Below are 23,541 nucleotides of genomic sequence, written 5' to 3'. Positions count from 1 at the left end.
CTTCCCTTGAGACCTGCATATTTTGGTATACTTTCCCACTGTGATTCTGAGAGTAGGATGATGGTCTGTGATTTTATCCTCAACCCTCCTCTACTGGGAAGGATGGTGATGATGATGAGACAATAAACAAACTATAAAAGTAAGTGTTTTCCCACTTCCTTTAGTCTCCATATTATATTGGGATTGGGGGGAAATCCCCTGCAAAAGGGACCATCTTAAGTAGGAAGAGATTATCTTGTAATTATTGTGCCCTATGCACACACCCCCAATCATACTCATAAAGCATGGTGTGGGGAGGGAGACTTGCAGCTAGAAAGACTAAACATTAGTGAAAAGTAACAATTTCATAATAAATGAAAGTACAGGTAGTCCTCAACTTATGACCACAATTGAACCCAACATTTTATTAAGTGAGAAATTGTTAAGTGAGTTTTGCCCCATTTTACGACATTTCTTGCCACAATTGTTAAGTGAATCACTGCAGTTGATAAGTTAATAACCTGGTTATTAAGTGAATCTGTCTTCCCCATTGACTTTGCTTGTAAGAAGTTACAAAAAGTGATCATATGACCCTGGGACGCTGCAATGGTCATAAGCATGAACCAGTTGCCAAGCATCTGAATTTTGATCAAATGATCATGGGGATGCTGCAAAGGTTGTAACTGAAAAGTGGTCATAAGTCACTTTTTTCAATGCTGTTGTAACTTTGAACAGTCACTAAATGAACTGTTATAAGTCGAGGACTTCCTGTAGCTCTATTTATACATTACAACTATTGTAGTACAGCATACTAGCTGAAATTATAAATTTGCAATTTTTTATGGCAGCTTTAACATGTGTTGAAATATGTCATTTGAAGGACATAACAAACACACACATATATTCATACACACATACACAATAAATGTGTGTGTATATATATATGTATGTATGTGTGTATGTATGTTTGTACATATATATATATATATATATATATATATATATATATATATATATATATATATATACACATATATGTGTGTAGATCTTTGGTGTTTGTGTGTATGTGTGTGTGTGTGTGTACACACACACACACACACACAAAATGCATACATTCCAGTTCATTACGTTTCCATTGAAATAAGAATTTGAAAATGAAATTTACTTGATAAATTCAAGTAGTAATTGTTTTAGCATTTGTGACAAGCTAGCATCAGATAAAACAGATGGAAACAAAATCAGAATTGTTTAAAGATTTCTCTAATCCAAGCAAATATATGCAAACATATTATAACAACACTAAAAAAATACAAAGGAAAACATATAAATTTCCCTTTTTGATTGTCTGCTTATATTATAACCAGATGTAAATAGCAACATGAATTGAATAAACATGTTTATTTCTTTCTAGATTTCCTTGGAGAGGCACATACTGCAAGAATGTAAGTTAAGAGTACGGTATATCACTATTAAATTTTAGATCAGAGCTAGGAATTAAAAATGTTATAGGGCATCAATCTTCTTCTACCCATTCACTCCTAATTTAATATCATTACTCTATAAAACTGTCTTGTTCTTTTAAATAGAAAAATTCTACATGATACAATCTCACATATTTGGATTATTGATCAATTTGATTTTTATTTATTGAATATATTTATATGCTGCTGCAATCAAAAGCATCTCTGTGCCTTGTAGCTAATGATTTTAAAAAACAATCAGCGTGAAGGGAATGTACAAATGTTTAGGGGAAATTATTAATACTTCTAGCCTGAGGAATGTTGCTATATCCTATTCCAAAAAACTTTGCTTAATTTTATATAATGGTTTTCAAAAATTAGGCCTTCAGAACTTTGATTGCACTAGTTTTCCAGCTCACAGCTTCAATAGTACCAGTGTCAAAGTACCTACCAATCGACAGAAATACTAGTTTTCCAGCTCACAGCTTCAATAGTACCAGTGTCAAAGTACCTACCAATCGACAGAAATAAATAAAGCAGAACTCCGAGGCTTGCAAATTCCTCAAAGAACATGTTTATTGATACAGAGTATCGGCACTTCAAAAGTGAAACCTAGTCTGAAGAGATGCATAACAGTTCCCCAATACAAAGTTAAGAAATCCCACCCCTAAAACAATGCAAGCAACTACGTTCCCCCATTCAGCTCGTTGGCGGGCTTTTCATGAAATGCCCAGCTTGCAGTCTCAGGAGCAGCCGATGCCCTTGGTTCCCATGAAAGATGAAGAGAGTCTGTTTTGTCTAGCGCAACACCTGGCAAACCCCCCTCCCTCCATGCTATGTGCCAACTAGGAACGAGAAGGAAAAAGATGGCTGCAACCATGCTCATTCTAAAGTTGACAACCAGCTTCTACTGATACAATATGCAGCAGTTTGTGTAGGGATAGGATCTCTCAGGATTTATGTAACAACACCTCTACTGAAAGAAGTTCAGTTATCAGGTGTAATTCAAATTATGGCTTCCCATTATTTTATAAAAGCAAGTGACCATAGTTCTTCCAGTGCATAAGCATCATCATCATCATCATCATCATCATCATCATCATCATCATCATCATTATTATTATTATTATTATTATTATTATTATTATTATTATTATTATTATTAGAATTCTGGCTTATGGTCTGCTAAGATCCATTGGCCTTTCCAAACAGGGATTTTTAGAATAATTGGGCATGGCTAATACCACAGTAAGCCACAGGAGTGTGACAATCAAGTCTGTAGACAAAGAGGTGGCTTAGGAGTTGCATTGAAGCTGCATCAAGAGAGGCTGGAGGAAGGAAGAGATCTGGAATTACCCAAGTATACAGGTGAAACTCGAAAAATTAGAATATCGTGCAAAAGTTCATTTATTTCAGTAATGCAACTTAAAAGGGGAAACTAATATATGAGATAGACTCATTACATGCAAAGCAAGATAGTTCAAGCCATGATTTGTCATAATTGTGATGATTATGGCATACAGCTCATGAAAAACCCAAATCCACAATCTCAGAAAATTAGAATATTACATGCAATCAATAAAACCAAGAGTGTACATAGAACAATATCGGACCTCTGAAAAGTATAAGCATGAATATGTACTCAGTACTTAGTTTGGGCCCCTTTTGCAGCAATTACTGCCTCAATGCGGCGTGGCATGGAAGCTATCAGCCTGTGGCACTGCTGAGGTGTTATGGAAGACCAGGATGCTTCAATAGCGGCCTTCAGCTCTTCTGCATTGTTCGGTCTCATGTCTCTCATCTTTCTCTTGGCAATGCCCCATAGATTCTCTATGGGGTTCAGGTCAGGCGAGTTTAATGAAGCACAGTGGACCAATGCCAGCAGGTGACATGGCTCCCCAAATCAACAAAGACTGTGGAAACTTCAAGCATCTTGCAGTATGTGCCTCTCCATTCTTCCTCCAGACTCTGGGTCCTTGGTTTCCAAATGAGATGCAAAAGTTGCTCTCAACAGAAAAGAGGACTTTGGACCACTGAGCAACAGACCAGGTCTGTTTTTCTTTAGCCCAGGTAAGACGCTTCTGACCTTGTTTGTTGTTCAGGAGCGGCTTGACAAGAGGAATACGACATTTGAAGCCCATGTCCAGGATCCGTCTGTGTGTGGTGGCTCTTGATGCACTGACTCCAGCCTCAGTCCACTCCTTGTGAAAGTCCCCAACACTTTTGAATGGCCTTTTCCTGACAATCCTCTCCAGGCTGCGGTCATCCCTGCTGCTTGTGCACCTTTTTCTTCCACACTTTTCCCTTCCACATAACTTTCTATTAATGTGCTTTGATACAGCACTTTGGGAACATCCAACTTCTTTTGCAATTACCTTTTGAGGCTTTCCCTCCTTATGGAGGGTGTCAATGATGGTTTTCTGCACAACTGTCAGGTCAGCAGTCTTCCCCATGATTGTGATTCCTACTGAACCAGACTGAGAGACCAATTAAAGGCTCAGGAACCCTTTGCAGGTGTTATGGCTTAATTAGCTGATTAGAGTGGGACACTTTGAGCCTAGAATATTGCACCTTTTCACAATATTCTAATTTTCTGAGATTGTGGATTTGGGGTTTTCATGAGCTGTAAGCCATAATCATCACAATTATGACAAATCACGGCTTGAACCATCTTGCTAAGCATGTAATGAGTCTATCTCATATATTAGTTTCCCCGTTTAAGTTGCATTACTGAAATAAATGAACTTTTGCACGATATTCTAATTTTTTGAGTTTTACCTGTATATGCATGCATGCATGCATTCCATGTAAGTATCTGTAGGCATTACAGGTAATCCTCAACTTACAACCACAATTGAGGCCAAAATTTCGGTTGCTAAACATTTGTTAAGTGAATTTTGCCGTATTTTACGACTTTTCTTGCCACAGTTGCTAAGTGAATCACTGCAGTTGTTAAGTTAATAACATCGTTAAATGAATCTAGCTTCCCCACTGACTTTGCTTGTCACAGGGTCACAAAAGGGAAATACATGACCTTGGAACACTGCCATCGTCATAAATACAGGTCAGTTACCAAGTGCCTGAATTTTGATCACATGACCATTTGCATACTGCAGTGGTTCTAAGTGTGAAATACGGTGATAAGTCACTTTTTTCAGTGCTGCTATAACTTCAAAATATCACTGCATGAACCGTTAAGTCAAGGTCTAGTTTAATGAAGAGAAAGGTGAAGGGTGACATGATAGCAGTGTTCCAGTAGCTCAGGGGCCGCCACAAAGAAGAGGGAGTCAAGCTATTCTCCAAAGCACCTGAAAGCAGGACAAGAAGCAACGGATGGAAACTAGTCAAGGAGAGAAGCAACCTAGAACTAAGGAGAAACTTCCTGACAGTTAGAACAATTAATCAGTGGAACAACCTGCCTCCAGAAGTTGTGAATGCTCCAACACTGGAAGTTTTTAAGAAGAGACTGGACAGCCATTTGTCTGAAATGATTATAGGGTTTCCTGCCTGAGCAGGGGGTTGGACTAGATGACTTCTAAGGTCCCTTCCAACATCATCATTATTATTGACTACCTCAACAGATAGTCCTTGACTTTAGACCACAATTGAGTCCAGCAGGGGGCTGGACTAGAAGACCTCCAAGGTCCCTTCCAGCTGTATTTTATTCTATTTCCATCCTTGCCATTGTAACTTCGAACAGTCACTAAACAAATGGTTGTAAGTCAAGGACTATCTGTAATAGGTTATTTGCCTATTTAAACCCCTTCAAACCAGCAAACTTTAAAAAAAATTCCAAGTAAGACATAGCCTGTGCCACCAGATCGACAAAATAATCCTCAAAACCTATGAGAGTCCTGCTTGTCAATATAAACAGAAAAATCTCTTGCCTTAACAACTTTAATATTAATATTGGACATGCACATGAGAGGAAAGTATTGCATATCTGTTCCAAGAAGCAACTTCAAGAAGTCTGGGATGGGAAGGAGAATTCTATATTGCTTTTTGTGTCAGCCTTACCAGCACTGTAAAAAAGATCAGGTCTTTCTAGAATATCCCCTTCATGAATGTAGGGCTCAATGCGGTCATCCCCATACAGGTATTGCTCATTTTCATCCATTTGCCGGCTTTCCACCATTTCTAGCCATTGAGAATTGTGCCATCGGAATTTTTCACTTTGTATCTTCTTAGCCCACTCTTCATCATACTCCTGTTTGGACCATTTAGAAATGTAATGTTAGGATTTCAATGGCATTCTTTGTTATCCTTGCTTTCAAAACAATATCAAAAAATAGTATTGCAAGAAGATGAGAAAGTGGAAAACAGGAAGATCAAGCTCAAATAGGAAACAAAAAGCAAGCAGTAATTAATTTCTTATTTGAACATCTGGTGGAGTTTTGGCTTTAAATGTAATTTATTTAGCCTGTGAGAGTAAAAGTAACAGTCAAAATCTTAAAGCTAATTTATAAAAAAAAAGAGTGACAATACAATGAAAAAACAAGAGCCTAGGAATAGCACTGTTGGGTCTGAAAAGAGCCATCTTTAATCCAGGATTCTACCTCACATAGCCAATGAGATGCAACTATCAATTTATTATTACAGCCAAAAGCCAACACATAAACATTCAGATTAAACAAAACAGAAACAACACAAGAAGACGTAGCAATATATTACAATTAATGCTGTAATCAATGGGACTTCCATTTTGCCATCTTGGCCCCTGCGGACGGATGCTGGAAGGCGAGCTCCATTTTCTGCATTTGATGACAAATGCTATTTCTGCCTTAGCAACTGGTCTTTAACTAACACTAAGATGAAACACAACTTTTACAGTATCCTTTTCTTTAATTCTAAATGTGGCTTTGGTTCAAATGAGTGCCACTGTATGTCAACAGTAAATTTTAAATTATTCTGTGATGGCTGTGCAAAAAAAATATTCAAAAGAAATTCATTTTAAAAAAAATTATAACATTACATTTATTACAGTATGCTAATATGAAAATATTGTAATTAATCATTTGCAATATTTGACTTACTTAAGAAAATGAAGTCCAGCATGCTTAGTTTCTGTGCATTTTTAAAAATAAATTGATACATTATGCTCTACATAGCATTACAATTGTTTTTATAAGTAAATATTATCCACATCACATATTGGGTAAGGATTCCCTGAACAATTAAAGAAACCCAAAAGAATTTCATATATAAAAAATACATCATAGTCATGTTAAGGCATTCATGAGTCTTGTATTTCCAGTTTGCCTATATAAAAATATCAGTAAGTATAACATATTGTACTGAAATATTCTTACATGGGTGCAATTTGTAAATATATTTTCATTTGTCATCTGATTCTCATCTTGCTCTTAAGAATAACTGTTCATTTAGGTAATCCTTGGTTAACAACAGTAGCGAAGATTAGGAATTCTGGTGCTAAGCAATGTGATCATAAAGCAAATTTGGCAGTTCCAGTTGCCATTGTAAGGCGAATCCTTACACGACATCACTTTATCTCCACTTATGATTCTTGCCAGATTCCCCTTTGACTTTGTTTGTAAGAATCCAGCAGTGAAGGTTGCAAATGCTAATCATGTAACCACAGAATGCTGTGATCACCATAATTGCAAACTGGTTGCCAAGCACCCAAGTTGTGATCTTATGATTGCTGGGTCATTGTAATGGCCATAACTTCAAGGACCAGCCATAGTCTCCTTGTTCAACACCATCATAACTTTGAATGGTCACTGAACAAACGTTCGTTAACTGAGGACTACCTGCATTAGAATAAAATAATCACTTACTGCTATTATATCCAGTGTATTATCACAGACTTTGCGGATTTCAGAATTTTTATCATGCATCAAATCTATAAGATATGCAGGAGCCTCTAGGAAGATAAGAGTAAAGGATCTAAAACAATTTTGAAAGCCTCAATTTGGTGATGCGTATGTTTTTGCTGTAAGAGATACATTGAAAGAAATAAAAAAAGGAAACCCGTATGTTAATGCTATGCTTCATTATAATTTATAAAAGAAGGGAACAATCCCTTTTAAATATGATATACTATATTTATTTTTAAAGAAATATTTTCTCCCTCCAACAATTACCTTTGAAAGGGAATGTCATTTTACACTCACTAAAAATACCCTAAAAGAGGAAGGAAGGGGATCTCCTTCATGAAGAATACAGATAGCTTAGCTCTGCACTCCTGCTGCTACCGTACCTTCTGCTGGCAGACAGTGAGTCTGTGCAGTGGAACATGGGCTCTCCTCTATCCATGTGAAACGTACAACTGGAATATCAAGTTACCATTAAAAAGACTCTTTACACATGGAGAAAATAAGGAAGGACCAAAATGCAAATGTGGCTAGTATATTTACTTACCACATTCATAGCCAAATCTATTTGAAACAGCCCCTAATTTCAACAGAATATATGGCAGAGTAAGCACACGTAGATTGTCTTTTGCTGAGCTACATACTGTAGTTCTATCTTCAATGGAACAGGAACCTATGCACTATTTACCTTATATTATGCTACACTATTCTGTACTAGTAGGAATTCTGTTTTCAATAATAATATAGATGAAAAGGGAAAAGCCAGTAGAACAAGAATCCAACTTTCAAAATGATGTCTTATTCCTGTTCTTCTGTATCTCCTCACATAAAGTAGCAAATAGAAAGCAGACTAAGGATAAAGTTTTGGCAGTTTTCCAGATGTCTAGCTTGTGGCAAACATTCTTTCTCTCCAGCTCCATTCATGCACGTCATATATTCCAGTCATATAGCCAATCCTGAAATATTTTCACAAATAGCTAAACTATAGTATGTGTTGGCTTACCACACAATTTTTCCTAAAATACTGGCTGAAGAAAACTGCATATACTTGAAACAATATAATTCTATAACTTGATTAGTTAATCTGCTCATTGATTGTTACTTCTGTTTCATCCATATCATATTCCAGAATATTTATTTAGTTCATTCCGTCTGTCTAGATTTTCCCCTCTCTTGCAGTCCATTTATTTAATTACCTCATGAAGATCAAGAAAAGGTTAGAAGGATTATCAACTGATGGGCTATTACCTTGCACTAATAAACTACCTAATAATCTAATAAATTACCTAATAAAGATACTAAATTCAGGACTGTATGGATACAGCCTATTGCTCCTTTCCATTTATAAATGAAGAAAGCTAATCCCAACCTGACAATTAATAACAGCATGATCAAGGGGACAGGCCCATCTGCTAATAAAAAATCCAGGTATTGATGTGGGTGGGCAGTAAATGAATTTTGAAAACAACACTGAAATATATAGGCTTGTTCTGTTTCACAAGCTCTGTTGTGGGACAGAAAATAAACAATCCCATAAATCACTACATTTCTGAATTAGCTATACTTAGGTTACATTCCTTTGATATTTCTCACAAACTGGGGGAAAATACAGAAGTCCTGAAAGGACAAAAACAACACACCACATGAATGAATACCTATGTGCGCGCACACACACACACACACACACACATACACACACACACACACACACACACACACACACAGACACCTAGATTCTCATTGTCACTGAATGCATTTCCAATGCTAGTTTCACTTGTCTTTTCATTAAAAGCACTAATAGCAAAGGAAGACTTGATAAAGGATACGAGTCTCTTTGATGATGACATCTCTAGTAGCTTGATGGAAGACCATCTGGTAAAACACATAAATGATTTGGCACACAAACTCATCATCTTCCTGCTGAGCTATAAAAAGAGAGACAAGTTATCCTGTGTTGTATTTTAAATGACTGACTACAAGCAATCTAAGCCACATGAATATATTGTACCTATCTAGAACAGAAGAGAATAACAACCTTACTGTCACTTTAAATGTAAACTAATTGGCATACATTAAAATGAAATTTCATTGCATACAGCTCTCAAAGGATCACCAGCTCCAATATACACTGCATAAATATGACATAAATAAATACAGAATTATGCAAATGCCCACATACATTATACGACACAGAAACAACACAGTCTAGTTCAGATTATGTGTAAGTGTGCATGGCGAGAAAAACAAATCTTGCGAGTTTACCAGACGGATGGCATAGGGAACAAAGCTATTACAGAATCGGGTAGTCCTGCTAGAAATACTTTGAAACCTCCTCCCAGAGGAGAGCAACAGAAATAGACCATAAAGTGGGTGTGTGGGGTCTTTAACAATGCTTTGAGCTCTAAGCACAGAGAGCTTATAAGAGGCATCTACACATCTTACTTAAGCTAGGAAGAATAATTTTCTGAAAATATACTTAACAAAGACCGCATCCAATTACTAATAAAAGAACTAAGTTTTAAACTACAGGTGAAACTCAAAAAATTAGAATATCGTGCAAAAGTTCATTTATTTCAGTAATGCAACTTAAAAAGGGAAACTAATATATGAGATAGATTCATTACATGCAGAGCAAGATAGTTCAAGCTGTGATTTGTCATAATTGTGATGATTATGGCTTACAGCTCATGAAAACCCCTAATCCACAATCTCAGTAAATTAGAATATTACATGCAATCAATAAAACAAGGAGTGTACATAGAACAATATCGGACCTCTGAAAAGTATAAGTATGCATATGTACTCAGTACTTGGTTTGGGCCCCTTTTGCAGCAATTACTGCCTCAATGTGACGTGGCATGGAAGCTATCAGCCTGTGGCACTGCTGAGGTGTTATGGAAGACCAGGATGCTTCAATAGCGGCCTTTAGCTCTTCTGCACTGTTTGGTCTCATGTCTCTCATCTTTCTCTTGGCGATGCCCCATAGATTCTCTATGGGGTTCAGGTCAGGCAAGCTTGCTGGCCAATCAAGCACAGTAATCCCATGGTCATTGAACCAGGTTTTGGTGTTTTTGGGAGTGTGGGCAGGTGCCAAGTCCTGCTGGAAAATGAAGTCAGCATCCCCATAAAGCTCGTCTGTGGAAGGAGGCATGAAGTGCTCCAAAATCTCCGGGTAGACGGCTGTGTTGACCCTGGACTTAATGAAGCACAGTGGACCAACACCAGCAGATGACATGGCTCCCCAAATCAACACAGACTGTGGAAACTTCACACTGGACTTCAAGCATCTTGCAGTGTGTGCCTTTCCATTCTTCCTCCAGACTCTGGGTCCTTGGTTTCCAAATGAGATGCAAAAGTTGCTCTCATCAGAAAAGAGGACTTTGGACCACTGAGCAACAGACCAGGTCTGTTTTTCTTTAGCCCAGGTAAGATGCTTCTGACATTGTTTGTTGTTCAGGAGCGGCTTGACGAGAGGAATATGACATTTGAAGCCCATGTCCAGGATCCGTCTCTGTGTGGTGGCTCTTGATGCACTGACTCCAGCCTCAGTCCACTCCTTGTGAAAGTCCCCAACACTTTTGAATGGCCTTTTCCTGACAATCCTCTCCAGGCTGCAGTCATCCCTGCTGCTTGTGCACCTTTTTCTTCCACACTTTTCCCTTCACATAACTTTCTATTAATGTGCTTTGATACAGCACTTTGGGAACATCCAACTTCTTTTGCAATTACCTTTTGAGGCTTTCCCTCCTTATGGAGGGTGTCAATGATGGTTTTCTGCACAACTGTCAGGTCAGCAGTCTTCCCCATGATTGTGATTCCTACTGAACCAGACTCAGAGACCATTTAAAGGCTCACGAACCCTTTGCAGGTGTTATGGCTTAATTATCTGATTAGAGTGGGACACCTTGAGCCTAGAATATTGCACCTTTTCACAATATTCTAATTTTCTGAGATTGTGGATTTGGGGTTTTCATGAGCTGTAAGCCATAATCATCACAATTATGAGAAATCACGGCTTGAACTATCTTGCTTTGCATGTAATGAGTTTACCTCATATAATAGTTTCCCTTTTTAAGTTGCATTACTGAAATAAATGAACTTTTGCACGATATTCTAATTTTTCGAGTTTCACCTGTAGATTAAATTTATAGCAGTGGCAACATTTCAAATGCAAGTGCTCTCTCTCTTTAGAGAACTACCTGCTCGCCCTGCTTCTTTTGCTCAAAATACACACACCTTACAGTATATCTCAATGCAATCGCAACATACAGATTCTTTTTGTTCTCCTTGGGTAAGAAAACGCACTGTAAAGTCTCTAAAGAGGGAAATACAATCTTGTTCCAGAATTTCGTATGACTCCCACTGGGAAAAACAAATGCATCATCTGTCTTGGTCAATCCAATTTATTTCAGTCTCTACCAAGAAATATGGCAGAAATAATTGGGATCAGAAAGGAGAAGTCATGAACTGACTACAGTCAGTTCACTGGTTTCCTGTAGTCAAAAAAACCCCCCAAAACCCACTACTTTCTGCCCGTGTCATTATTTAAAATTTAAGTTTAAATCAATTCTGAATGAGGCAACTGCTTTAGAGAAAATATGGGTATTTAGGACCATATCATGAACCCACAAAAGAGCTACCGTACAGTTCCATATCATGGGACTGTACAGGATCGTATCATGATCCCACAAAAGAATTATAATTCTAAACCTCTTCCCTGAGTAAGTGGGACTGTAATGGCTCATCTTAGACTTCTGGTCCACTCGAAAACACCAGTGAACTCCTGAACAGATTGTTAATCCCAAGAAAACATTCCCCGAAGCATCTTATTTCTCTGCCTTCCAGATCTGTAGTTCTAACTCCATCATCATTCTTGCGGCCTTTACTCAGATGAGTCTCAGATGGGACATGGGCATGTAGATATCTCAACAGTTAGAGACAGGTCTTCCGCACTTGTCCTGCTGGGTCCTAGGCACTGATCCCCACCAGTCTCTAAAGCTTCCTTGGCGAGTAAAACTATATTTTATAACTTAAAATTCTAGCGAACATTTTGTTGTGCAAAATAATACACAAAATGTATAAAGGAAAGTAAAAAGTAAACTAATGTCTTCTCTTGGGAATACAAATACATTGGTTCTATGGCAGCAAGAGAACAATAAACAGTGGCAGATAGTCCACAGCTATCAATCACACCATATAAACTGTGTTGTACAGGGCTGAAATCTCAAAATTTCAGATACAATTGATGCCTTCTTAAAAGAATATGAACCAAATTAAATTGCATTTTAAACTCTAGGCTGTGAGCAGTCAACCAAGCCTTAATTTCTTCTATAAAATTGATCATTGCACTAAACTGTTTTGCTTGGTAAAATGCAATCTCATTATTGATGCGAGATGGAATGCAACTTTCTAAAGCAGTACTGAAAACCTTGATTCCAACACAGTATTGCTAAATTTTGATAATAAAAATGGAAGAATAAGTAATTTTTAATGTGTAATAAGCAGGCACTCAAAAAGTAGTATGCACCACTTGCTACATACCATTCAGTAGTTCAATAAGTGCTGGAATAATTCCTGATTTAGCTAGCAGTGCTGCACAGGAATCATCCATTGATACAGTCCCAATCATTATCACCACTTCCAAGACAAGATCATCTTCTGCTGAACCTGGTAAATTTAATAGAGCAACAATATTACAGCACTCTACTGAAATGCAAACCTCGTTGCTCAAAGACATTCAGAGTAACTCTCAAAATATGAGCAAACCTTGTTAAATTATAGGGACACAGTTATTGCTACCCTGATATTTAGATTTAAGATTTATTTAAGATTTATTGAGATTTTTATACCGCCCTTCTCCCAAAGGGACTCAGGGCGGTTCACAGGGCATAAATATAAACAACAGTACAAACATTAAAAGATAATTAAATTAATGCCCAAGTTAAAACCAGAATAATAAAACAAACCTATAAAAAACCCAAGTACCCCCATCAGGCCAGACCCGCTAGTTCAAATAAATGGGTCTTCAACCCGCGACGGAAGGATCGGAGGTCTGATGCCATCCGGAGCTCAACCGGCAGTTGGTTCCATAACGCCGGAGCACCCACAGAGAAGGCCCTCCCCCTGGGGGCCACCAGTCGACATTCCCTGACAGGAGGCACCCTGAGGAGGCCCTCTCTGTGGGCGCGCACAGGGCGGAGGGGAGTCGACGCCGGCAGCAGGTGGTCCTCGAGGTATCGCGGACCCATGCCATGTAGGGACTTAAAGATCATAACCAAAACCTTGAACCTTACCCGGAAGACAACTGGTAACCAATGCAGCTCACGGAGCAAAGGTGTAACATGGGAGTACCGGGAAACTCCCAAGACAACTCTCGCGGCCGCATTCTGTACCAGTTGGAGCCTCCGAGTAGTCTTCAAGGGAAGTCCCATGTAGAGAGCGTTACAGTAGTCTAGGCGAGAGGTCACGAGCGCATGAGTGACCGTACACAAGGCCTCCCGGTCCAGATAGGGCCGCAACTGGCGCACCAGGCGAACCTGGGCAAAAGCCCCCCTAGTCACGGCCACTATGTGATCCTCCAAAGTGAGTCGTGAATCTAGGAGGACTCCCAAGTTGCGAGCCCTATCCACAGGGGGTAAAAGCTCACCCCCCATAGAAAGAGGTGGAACATCCCAGGTGTCTCGGGAAGCCGGAATGTACAGCCACTCAGTCTTGTCAGGGTTGAGTTGAAGTCTGTTCCTCCCCATCCAGACCCGAACCGCCTCCAGGCAACGGGACATCACAGCGAGGGCATCACTGGGGTGGTTTGGGGTCGAAATAAAAAGTTGGGTATCATCAGCATATTGATGATACCCAACTCCAAAACCACGAATGATCTCACCCAGCGGTTTCATATAGATGTTGAACAGGAGAGGCGAGAGGACCGACCCCTGAGGAACTCCACAAGCGAGAGTCCTAGGGGTCGACCTCTGCCCCCCTGCCAACACCGACTGCGAGCGTCCCAGGAGATAGGAGGAGAACCACTGAAAAACCGTGCCTCCCACTCCCAATCCCCTGAGACGCTGCAGCAGGATACCATGGTCGATGGTATCGAAAGCCGCCGAGAGGTCTAATAGGACTAGGACAGAGGAATACCCCCTATCCCGAGCCCTCCAGAGATCATTCACCAGAGCGACCAATGCCGTCTCCGTGCTGTGCCCGGGCCTGAAACCCGATTGGTAAGGGTCCAGATAATCCGCTTCATCCAGGACCAGAGGGAGCTGATGCGCCACCACACTCTCAACAACCTTCACAAGAAAGCGAAGGTTGGAGACTGGACGAAAGTTGTTCAATACAGCTGGGTCCAAGGCAGGCTTCTTGAGGAGAGGTCTCACCACCGCCTCCTTCAAGATGGTGGGGAAACAACCCTCACTCAAAGAAGCAGATATAACCGCCTGGAGCCAGCCTCGTGTCCTCTCCCTAGCTGCATAAACCAGCCAAGAAGGGCACGGGTCCAATAAACATGTGGTGGAACTCAGCTTCCCCATAATCCTGTCCACTTCATCAGGGGTCACAGAATCAAACTCCTCCCAGATAACATTGACAAGACCGCCCGTGTCCTGATCGTCAGACTCTGCCCAGCTGGAGTCCAAACCGGTCCGAATCCGAGCGATTTTATCCGACAGATGTTGACCAAACTCCTCGGCACGACCCTGCAAGGGATCCTCCCTCACCTCCTGATTAAGAAGGGAGCGAGTCACCCTAAACAAGGCGGCCGGGCGATTATCTGCGGACGCGATGAGGGTGGAGAAGTAATTACACCTCGCCTCCCTCATCGCAGCGAGATAAGACCTAATGTAGGTTCTTAACCGCAATCGGTCGGGTTCAGATCGGCTGGACCTCCAGCAGCTCTCTAGGCCCCGTTTCCGACGCTTCATCTCCCGGAGCTCCGCGGAGAACCATGGAGCTCGCTGGGATCTGCGCCGGGTCAGGGGCCGCAAGGGTACAACCCGGTCGAGTGCCTCAGTGGCTGCCCTTTCCCAGGCTTCCACTAAGGCATCCGCCGAGCTGTGAGCAATGGAGGCAGGTGGAGACCCCAGCGCCGCTTGGAATCTCTCAGGATCCATTAGGCGTCTGGGGCGGTACCATCTAGTTGGCTCCGTACCTCCACGGCGGGGGGTGGCAAAATGGAAGACCAGCCGCAGGAGGTGATGATCGGTCCATGACAGGGGCATAATAAATGGAAAGCCCCCACCAAGATCATCCAACCACCGTCCAGATAAGAAAATCAGGTCAAGGGTGTGGCCTCCCTCATGAGTTGGCTCAGAAATTACCTGCGTCAGGTCCATGGCCGTCATGGAAGCCATGAACTCCCGAGCAAGCTCAGATGAACCTCCCAGGGATGGTAGGTTGACGTCTCCCAAAACTATAAGTTTGGGGAACTCAACCACCAACCCTGAGAGGACATCGAGCAGCTCGGGCAGGGCTGCCGCTACGCGACATGTTGGCTCAGCTTTCAAGTATCACTCAACATGAACCCTGAACATAAAATTATGTCATCACAACTGTTGCACAAATTCTTAAAGAGCTTATTTACAAATATAATACTCTGAATTGATATATTTAAATCTGCCCTATGTTCTTGAATGATTACTAGGCACTGTAAAATCCATGAAGTGTTCAAAAATAATTATTTTTCTCCCCTAGTCTATCCATTTCTGCACCATCCTAATTTGGTGATTCAAACCCAAAACAGTCATTTGGAAAGTAAAAGAAGGAAGTAGGGATGTGCTGATCAGACTGTTCCAAGAACAGAACATTCCAGGGAACACTGGCACACTTTGTGTTACTCCTGGATCATGCCAATGCAGCAATCCAGCAATTCTGTGTGTATAATTTTTTGGAACAGGAACAGACTGTCATATTCCAGTTGCAAACTGGCCAACAGGAGCTACAGCAGGCCACAGACAAAATGAAGATGCATGGTGACATCATGATGGCAAACCTGCCCCTACAGCCATCCTGACATCTAAAATATATGTTGATTTATTTATTTATTTATTTATTTATTTATTTATTTATTTATTTGTATACCGCCCTTCTCCCGAAGGACTCAGGGCGGTGAACAGGGCAATACATAATAAAAACAAGATACAAAAATTAAAAATTATTAAAAGTAATTAAACGATGCCCGTAATAAATTAATAAATTATTTGTATCATGATGCATGTTTCATCACTGTTTTCCCCTTGAGCCTGGCCCCAATTCAAACTATGAACTATTTTTACTTCCAGAAAGTTTACTTCTGGAAAGTCTCTGGACCACCCCCAGGATGACTGGAAGCGTAGCTGGAAGCAAAATAGAATGTTCCAGTGTTCCTCAGAACATTCCATTCTTGGGATGATATGTTTTGCATATAAGTAGAAGGATGCTCGGATTATTTTATCATTCATGTGGCCCAGAAAAAGACGATTCACGATTTATTTTAGTTAAATGCATGGGACAGGATTAATTTAGCAATCTTTCCTAATCCATCCATATGCTCTCCAAAAAGCTTTCTCTGATATGGAGCACAGCTTGCTTAGCTATAATTGTGGCTCTTCAAGTGGTCATCACTGAATTTACATACATTTACATTTATACCTGCACATGCTATCATTTGGATTATTTTTTGGCAGAAATTTCATCTTTCTCTTAGCATGCACTTCTTCAGATTAGCCTAACCTCTTCAGCAAAGGCAAAGTAGTTGTTTACAAAAGCAAGTACCTATATGGACATTTGGTTGAGTTGTATAAATGCTCAGATGACCACCCAATGCTGAGTGAGCATCCAAACTCTGGAACATTTTCAACTGGGAGGATAGGAATGAAAACATGCATGTTATTAAATTACATTCATCCAAAAATAAATGAAAAATTAATATAATCCTCAAATCCCTTTTGGATAATTTTATCATTTTATTTAGCAATTTTTATTTTATGTTGCTGTTTTAAATTTTACACTATCCAGATTCCCAAAGCAAGCTTAGCATTCTTTGATTTAATACTATCTTTTTCACATTCTTTGTTTATATGTACCTCTCCTAACTGTGCTAAAATTGTCAATTTAGTTTTGAATAGTTCCTTTGTGCTGGTTGATGATTGCAATAAAATTATTTCAAAAGTAAGATTATGAGCTACCTCTAGCAAATGAAAATAGCAGACAAATAATGTGTGCATAATAAATAAGAGCATAAAAATGTAATTTTTTGAATTAAGTAGACTGGGATGGATTCACAGTTAGTTTAAGTTCAATGTGGGAAACAAAAGGCAGTGCTGTGAATGAGCTGATTACACACCACCAGGTGAGGGAGAATTAGCTCCAGAAAGACAAAGGATGAAAGCCTATGTGTTTCTCTGTGTGCATGCATGCCTTCAAGTCAGTGTTGTGAAATCATAATAGGAGGATTAATTTATTGAGTGTTGCTCAGACTACAATTGGACAAATCCCCCACCTTCCTTTGGCACAGTAATATATATAAAGTCCTGCCTGGTTTTCTTTGAGATTGGGTTTGCCTGTCTGGAGAAGTGAGTATTTATCTTTCTGAAGACTTTTCCTAGTAAATTTTTTTCTTCTTCTTTTTAATATAACCAATGCAAAGCATGTCCATCAGAAGGGAAGACATTTTCCGACAAATTAGTACATTTCTGAAGAATTTCCAGAATGTATCCAAAGCAAATAAAACAAAGTTAAATTTAAAAAAAGTTTACAAAGGTTATAAGGAAAAAATAATTCTGAATAAGAACAATTTTCTTCCAGTAAATATAGAAATGTTCCAGGACTGTGTAGTGTTCAAAATAAATTAAAATATTCAATATATTAAATCAATAAAGTGGTATCTTCTGGTGAAAAGCTAAGCTCGAGTTGTTTCTGAATGAAGCCCCTGAAACAGCAGATCCTCTACGTATGATCCTTGGAGATCACAAAGATAAATCTTTAGAGTGGCAGTCAATGTGACACAAAGGACTACAACCACAAAATAAATTTATGTAATTTCTAAAATATTCATATGGATACATAATATTTGGTGATTCCTTATGTGGAAGATTCTTGGCTCTTCATAGAAAAGCAGGTTTTCTTAGCTATTCTGGATAATAATTCAATACGCTCTCTTCATTCAACATGATGGCTAGGCCATGGGAGTTGTAGTTCCAAGCAGCTAGAATAGAAAATACTACATTTCTGTTGTTTATGCTTATGTTTTTATGGATGATGAAACATATTAACATGATAAACAAGAAGTTATGATTATTTTTGTTTTATAGCCATGAAAAATACATTATTTCTCAAAATACTTGGAATTTTACCTAAATTTTGCTAAATTCTTACAGTTACTTTTATTGAGAAAAATCCACGTTAACTGCATCCTTCATCGAGGTACAAACTAAAGATACAGACCTGGCTTTAATTTATCTTTCAGATATGGCACCATTTTGTATTCTTTTAATACAAGTTCCCAATCCAAATCAGATAAAGTCAAATTAGCCAATGTTCCTAAGCATTCTATCACAAATTCCTCCTCTTCATCATTAGATATCTGAGCAGCCAGATCACCAACATAATCCTAAACAAAACAAATAAAGCAAGATTTGAGAGATGTAAAAGAGGAAACATTAGGAAATCAATGAGAACTACTCCATTAACTCAGCAAAAACTGAATCAGCCAAAAATCAAGTTTATAGTTTTGTACTTTTTTCAAACTCAATCTTCCATCCTCTTTTATACTCACATCAGGAAAAATGGTATATGTCTTGGATTAAAAAAAAGCAAAAGATCGTTCACTACTTTTGACTGCTGCTTTTTCTGGATGGATGGCTCCATTCTGGTGATATATTTATTATATGAAATTCCGTTTATATGTATTATTGTAGCAATTTTGTTAAGGAGATGCTAATGTGGAAGAAACTGCTCACCTACAATGGTGCTCTCTGAGCACCTTCATTCATATGGGATTCCATACCTATGCAGCGTTTACGTCAGGGGATTTCTTTAGCTGAGAATATTTTAGGGTGCGAAATCTACCATTTGAATATCTCATAGGTCGGGCTCCAGCTCTCCTCTATGTTTCTTAGGACAATGTAGCAGCATCAGAAATACAGAGTGTATGCTGGTGCAAGCAAGGAAGTGGCTGGGTTGTGTCAGTGCACTGATGGCTGTAGGAAGATCACAGGCTACAAATAAGAGCCTGTTCTCTTTCATTATGGTATCTTTACATCACCTATACAAGTGCCTAATAATCTTACCTAAAAGGTGAAAAATCAGGTGCCAATTGCAAGCCAAGATGGAACAGCCCATGCAAAGGCCAAGTATGGCCCTAGGTATTCATTCAATAATACTTTCACAGTGAATGAAACTGGAAATCCCTTTTGGGGTGCTTAACAAATAGTCGGAATAGAATAGAGCTGAGTTGTTGAGAATGACAGAAAGATTGTCTCTGAAAATCTAACAAATCTAAAATATGCAAACCAATTTAGAAGAATGGAAACAGAAGTGGAATGGTTAAAATGATGCCACTTTCGGGGGAAAAAGAGATTTTGGGCATAGAATTAAAGATCACCCTAAAGAGTAAATGATTCTCTTAACATGTCATTCTCACATTACTGCTACAAGGAAGATTATCATTGCAGGTAAGCGGAGATCAACCAAAGATTTAAACTACCTTTGTATGTGGCTAGCTTGATACATTCCTATCAAAAGTCAAAGGACAGACTGGAAGATAGAGATTAGGAACTAAACTTTTGGGAAATAAAAGAGGAAAGAGGGAAAAAATGATATCTGCTGTAGTTTACAAAGATTGCTACAAAATACACAGGCAGTGATAACAGGCAATAACAACACAGCTATAGTCTTCTGGATAAAAATAAATTGGTTAACCAGATCCAGTGGGCAGATAACAGGGGTCATCTAACTCAAAGATTCAAAAACTGAAAACCAGATGAAATTTTGTATATAAAAATATATGATGCAAAATCAATCTAGAGCTATCAGAACCCCCAAGACCTATTGAAATCATAGGTTAAACAAACCATGCTGCCTCTTGCAGTGTTTATAGGTTTGAACAATGCAATTCATCCTTATTCTGGGATAACATAACTTTGCCATAAAAGATGAAAGTACGACATTCAGAGACACACTGAAGTCATAAAGATCCACACTGGAAATTAATGCAGAAAGAGAAGAAAATTGGTGGATCAGTGAAATGTGAAAGAAAGCCAAAAGAAATTGGGCAGAGAAAGTCTGCCAAATTATTACCTAACTAACCTGTCAAATACAATGTGATTAATGAGGAAGTATGAAGGATGGTGTAATGAGTGGCACAGTGGCCTAGAGGTGAAGACACTTATCTCCCTTGGAAGGTTGAGAGTTTAATCTTAGACAGCAACAGATGTTTCTCTACGAGAGTGCAAAGAGAAAATATCTGCTGTGAACTCCGTGTAGGTATCAGGAAGGACAATTGGTCAGTAAACGCTCAGCTCCCTCCCGACAAAGGGATTACAGGGTTGTAAAAAAAAAATGAAGTATGGTGTAAATTTGAAGCTGTTAAGACTGGAAGCAAGGAGCCACACATACCAGGCATGACTATTATGTAAACAAGTTCTTTCCAGTTTGGGAAAAGAGCAGCAAAAGCCAAGGCAGCAGAAAGAAATGAAATGCAAATGTTTGTTTTAAATATATGTAATATTTAAAAACTGTTCATCTTCCTGAGAGATTGACTCTGGACAGTGTACAAATATTGTCCCTCTATGAAATCCGGCAGATGTAACCCCGAATAAATAAATGATCCTTATAAATTGTGAACTTATTATCATTTCTGATTGGAATATCTGATAATTAACCACTGCAGATGTAATATCTTTGTTCCGAGGTTATTAGACACTTGTGAATCTGTATACAAAAGGAAGGCTCAAAGCCAAAATGAATTATTTCCTCAAGTATCTGAAAGAACTGTATATTGCTGTGAAAATATTTGGTAGCATGCACGTGTATCAACCATTTGGCCTCCACTGATGTAAATAAGACATACTAAATGTAATATTAGTTTACTATCATACCTGGATTAATTACAGCCACCAGCATCAGAAACCTCAAGCAGCCAGTGTCCTTATAATGTTAGTTTTGAGCTTTCTCACTTTTTTAAAAAAAAAGAAAAGAATGAAAGCACAAAATGGAAGGGGAGAAATAATAACAACCAGACAAGTTGGGTAGAAAATAAAAACTAAGGTGACTTCTTTGCAGGAAGGACAGAGAAAATTCCTGATGATGTACCATCTCTGGCAGTCAAAAAGAAACTGAGGGGAGAATAGAAAGCCTATCTGTCAGCATACATAATGGATGTAGGGGAAGGACTGACAGAACCTGGGAGAAGAGTCAAAAGAGGAATCAGCCTAGAATCTCTACATAGCCACAGCCCTTGAGTGCCATTGACCCTTATCTAACTTTAACCTGGTGTTGACAGTGCATAGGTCCCATGAATAAGCTTTATGCTGATTTAAGAGCCTTGGTGGAGCAGTGGGCTAATGCCTCCTTTTAGTAACACCAGCTGCCTGCAATTAGTGCAGGTTCGAGTCCCACCAGGCTCAAGGTTGACTCAGCCTTCCATCCTTCCGAGGTAGGTAAAATGAGGACCCAGATTGTTGGGGGCAATTAAGCTGACTTTGTAATAATGCCGCTTGGGGGAGGTGTGTGAAAGCCCTAAGTGTTGTGATTCAGGGTCAGCCTGTGGGTTCGGCAGTTGGGTCGGACGACTCAGAGGAGGAGGAGGGGGGTGTTGAAGAGCTTGCTGAGGGGATTGGACAGCTTGATGAGAGCCCCCAGCCAGGCCCCACTCATCTGGTCACGACGGAGACCCAGCTGTGTGAGCCTGACAGCGTGGATGAAGATGACCCACAGCTGGCCCTGTTCAAGGACGCCCGACGCAGGAGGCAATCAGGAGTAAACAGAAGAAGGCAATGGGGCACCTCGGAAGGAGGCAGAGAGAGGCCACGCCCTGAACTGTATTTAAGGGGAATGTGTGGGAGGGCTGGTTTGCTGAAGGCAACCGCTTGGATAGTTCCTGTTTCTTAAAGCTCCTGTTTCTTGGTTCGTGTCTTGTTCCGTTTGTTTTTGTAGCAATAAATTTGGCAGGCATAATTCCAGCCTCTTGCCTTCTTGTAAAAGGGGTTGTCCCTGCTTTTGCTGCAGGGCCGGTAGCAGGCTGGTACAGAACACTAATAAGCAGGCATATACATAGAATGAAGGCTACTGCTAAGCTTGTAAGCCGCCCTGAATCTTCGGAGAAGGGCGGGATATAAATGGAATTAAAATAAAAAATAAAATAAAAAATTATGCAATAAATCAGTTTAACTGAACCTTCAGGTATGAACCTGTTTTTTTTCCTGTCTGACAGTGGGTGTCCACAGCTATGAAAGATTCCTGATATAGACCTTGTGCAGGCACAGAGTCTACGTACAGAATGTACAAAAAACAATGAAAAAGAGATAATGGGTGCCTATGATCATACACCGCAGAAGTGAAATTAAAATCAATGATATCTAGCTCATTTCTAAGTACCAAAACCTATGCAGAAGAGGGATAATAAAAGGACAAATCATATTAACTGATGACAGCCTTATTTTTCTAAGGGCACATGCAGATAAAGAACAAAAAATGTTAAATCAGTTTTATAAGTGTCATAGTTAATAATTTAGTGTCTGCACAGGTGCAGGTAAGGGCATTGGTAATCATATTTTGTAAAACTACTGACAAGCCTTAATTATGAATTGGAGAAGTGAAAGGTGCTACAACATAGCAAGCCCTTAAATTTTACTCTTGTGCAATTCCACTAGAATTAAGGCACATGCAATCATTTAAGGATCATTTATGTATAAACTAAGTTTACTTCTTCCAATATCTCATTTCACAAATTTAGAACTTGAAAAGATGCTTACAATAAATAAAGATTTAGTTGGTCCATCATGTTGGGATATGTTTCTAATCATCTTCATTAACAATGGGTCCTTGAATTTCAGTGCTCTCTTCATCAGCATCTTCAACCCATTTCCTGAAAATATAGGAATATAAATGAAAAATGTATGAATCAATTAATTATGCTGTCAGTTTCACAATTGCCATCATAAAATTGATTTTTTTAGAACAAAGGAAACAAAAATCATATTAAGGTAGGCTAACATCTTCTCATGAAACTTGTTTGAAAGTATTATTGAAGACAAAAAAATACAGTAAGTGCCATTAGTTAATATGATTTCTTATAT

General features: G+C 39.2%; 1 protein-coding gene across 2 annotated transcripts in view; it reads right to left on the bottom strand.

Moving 5' to 3' along the window:
- Window positions 1–23,541, bottom strand: part of KIFAP3 (kinesin associated protein 3) — a 93,146-nt gene that overhangs the window by 12,679 nt on the left and 56,926 nt on the right. The window contains exons 13-18 of one of the 2 annotated variants that reach the window (XM_081326147.1): window positions 23,218–23,330; window positions 18,689–18,854; window positions 12,815–12,940; window positions 9,100–9,198; window positions 7,238–7,323; window positions 5,457–5,646 (exon numbers count right to left, since the gene is read on the bottom strand). In XM_081326147.1, the coding sequence (XP_081182273.1) occupies window positions 5,457–5,646; window positions 7,238–7,323; window positions 9,100–9,198; window positions 12,815–12,940; window positions 18,689–18,854; window positions 23,218–23,330 (780 nt within the window). Of the gene's footprint in view, window positions 1–5,456; window positions 5,647–7,237; window positions 8,929–8,962; window positions 9,199–12,814; window positions 12,941–18,688; window positions 18,855–23,217; window positions 23,331–23,541 lie in introns of those variants that run through there. The other variant, XR_014026225.1, reaches the window with a different exon arrangement.

The sequence above is a fragment of the Vipera berus genome (genome assembly GCF_964194415.1).
Source record: "Vipera berus genome assembly, chromosome: 3".
NCBI classification, from domain to species: domain Eukaryota; kingdom Metazoa; phylum Chordata; class Lepidosauria; order Squamata; family Viperidae; genus Vipera; species Vipera berus.
This window is presented reverse-complemented; position numbering and strand designations above follow the sequence as displayed.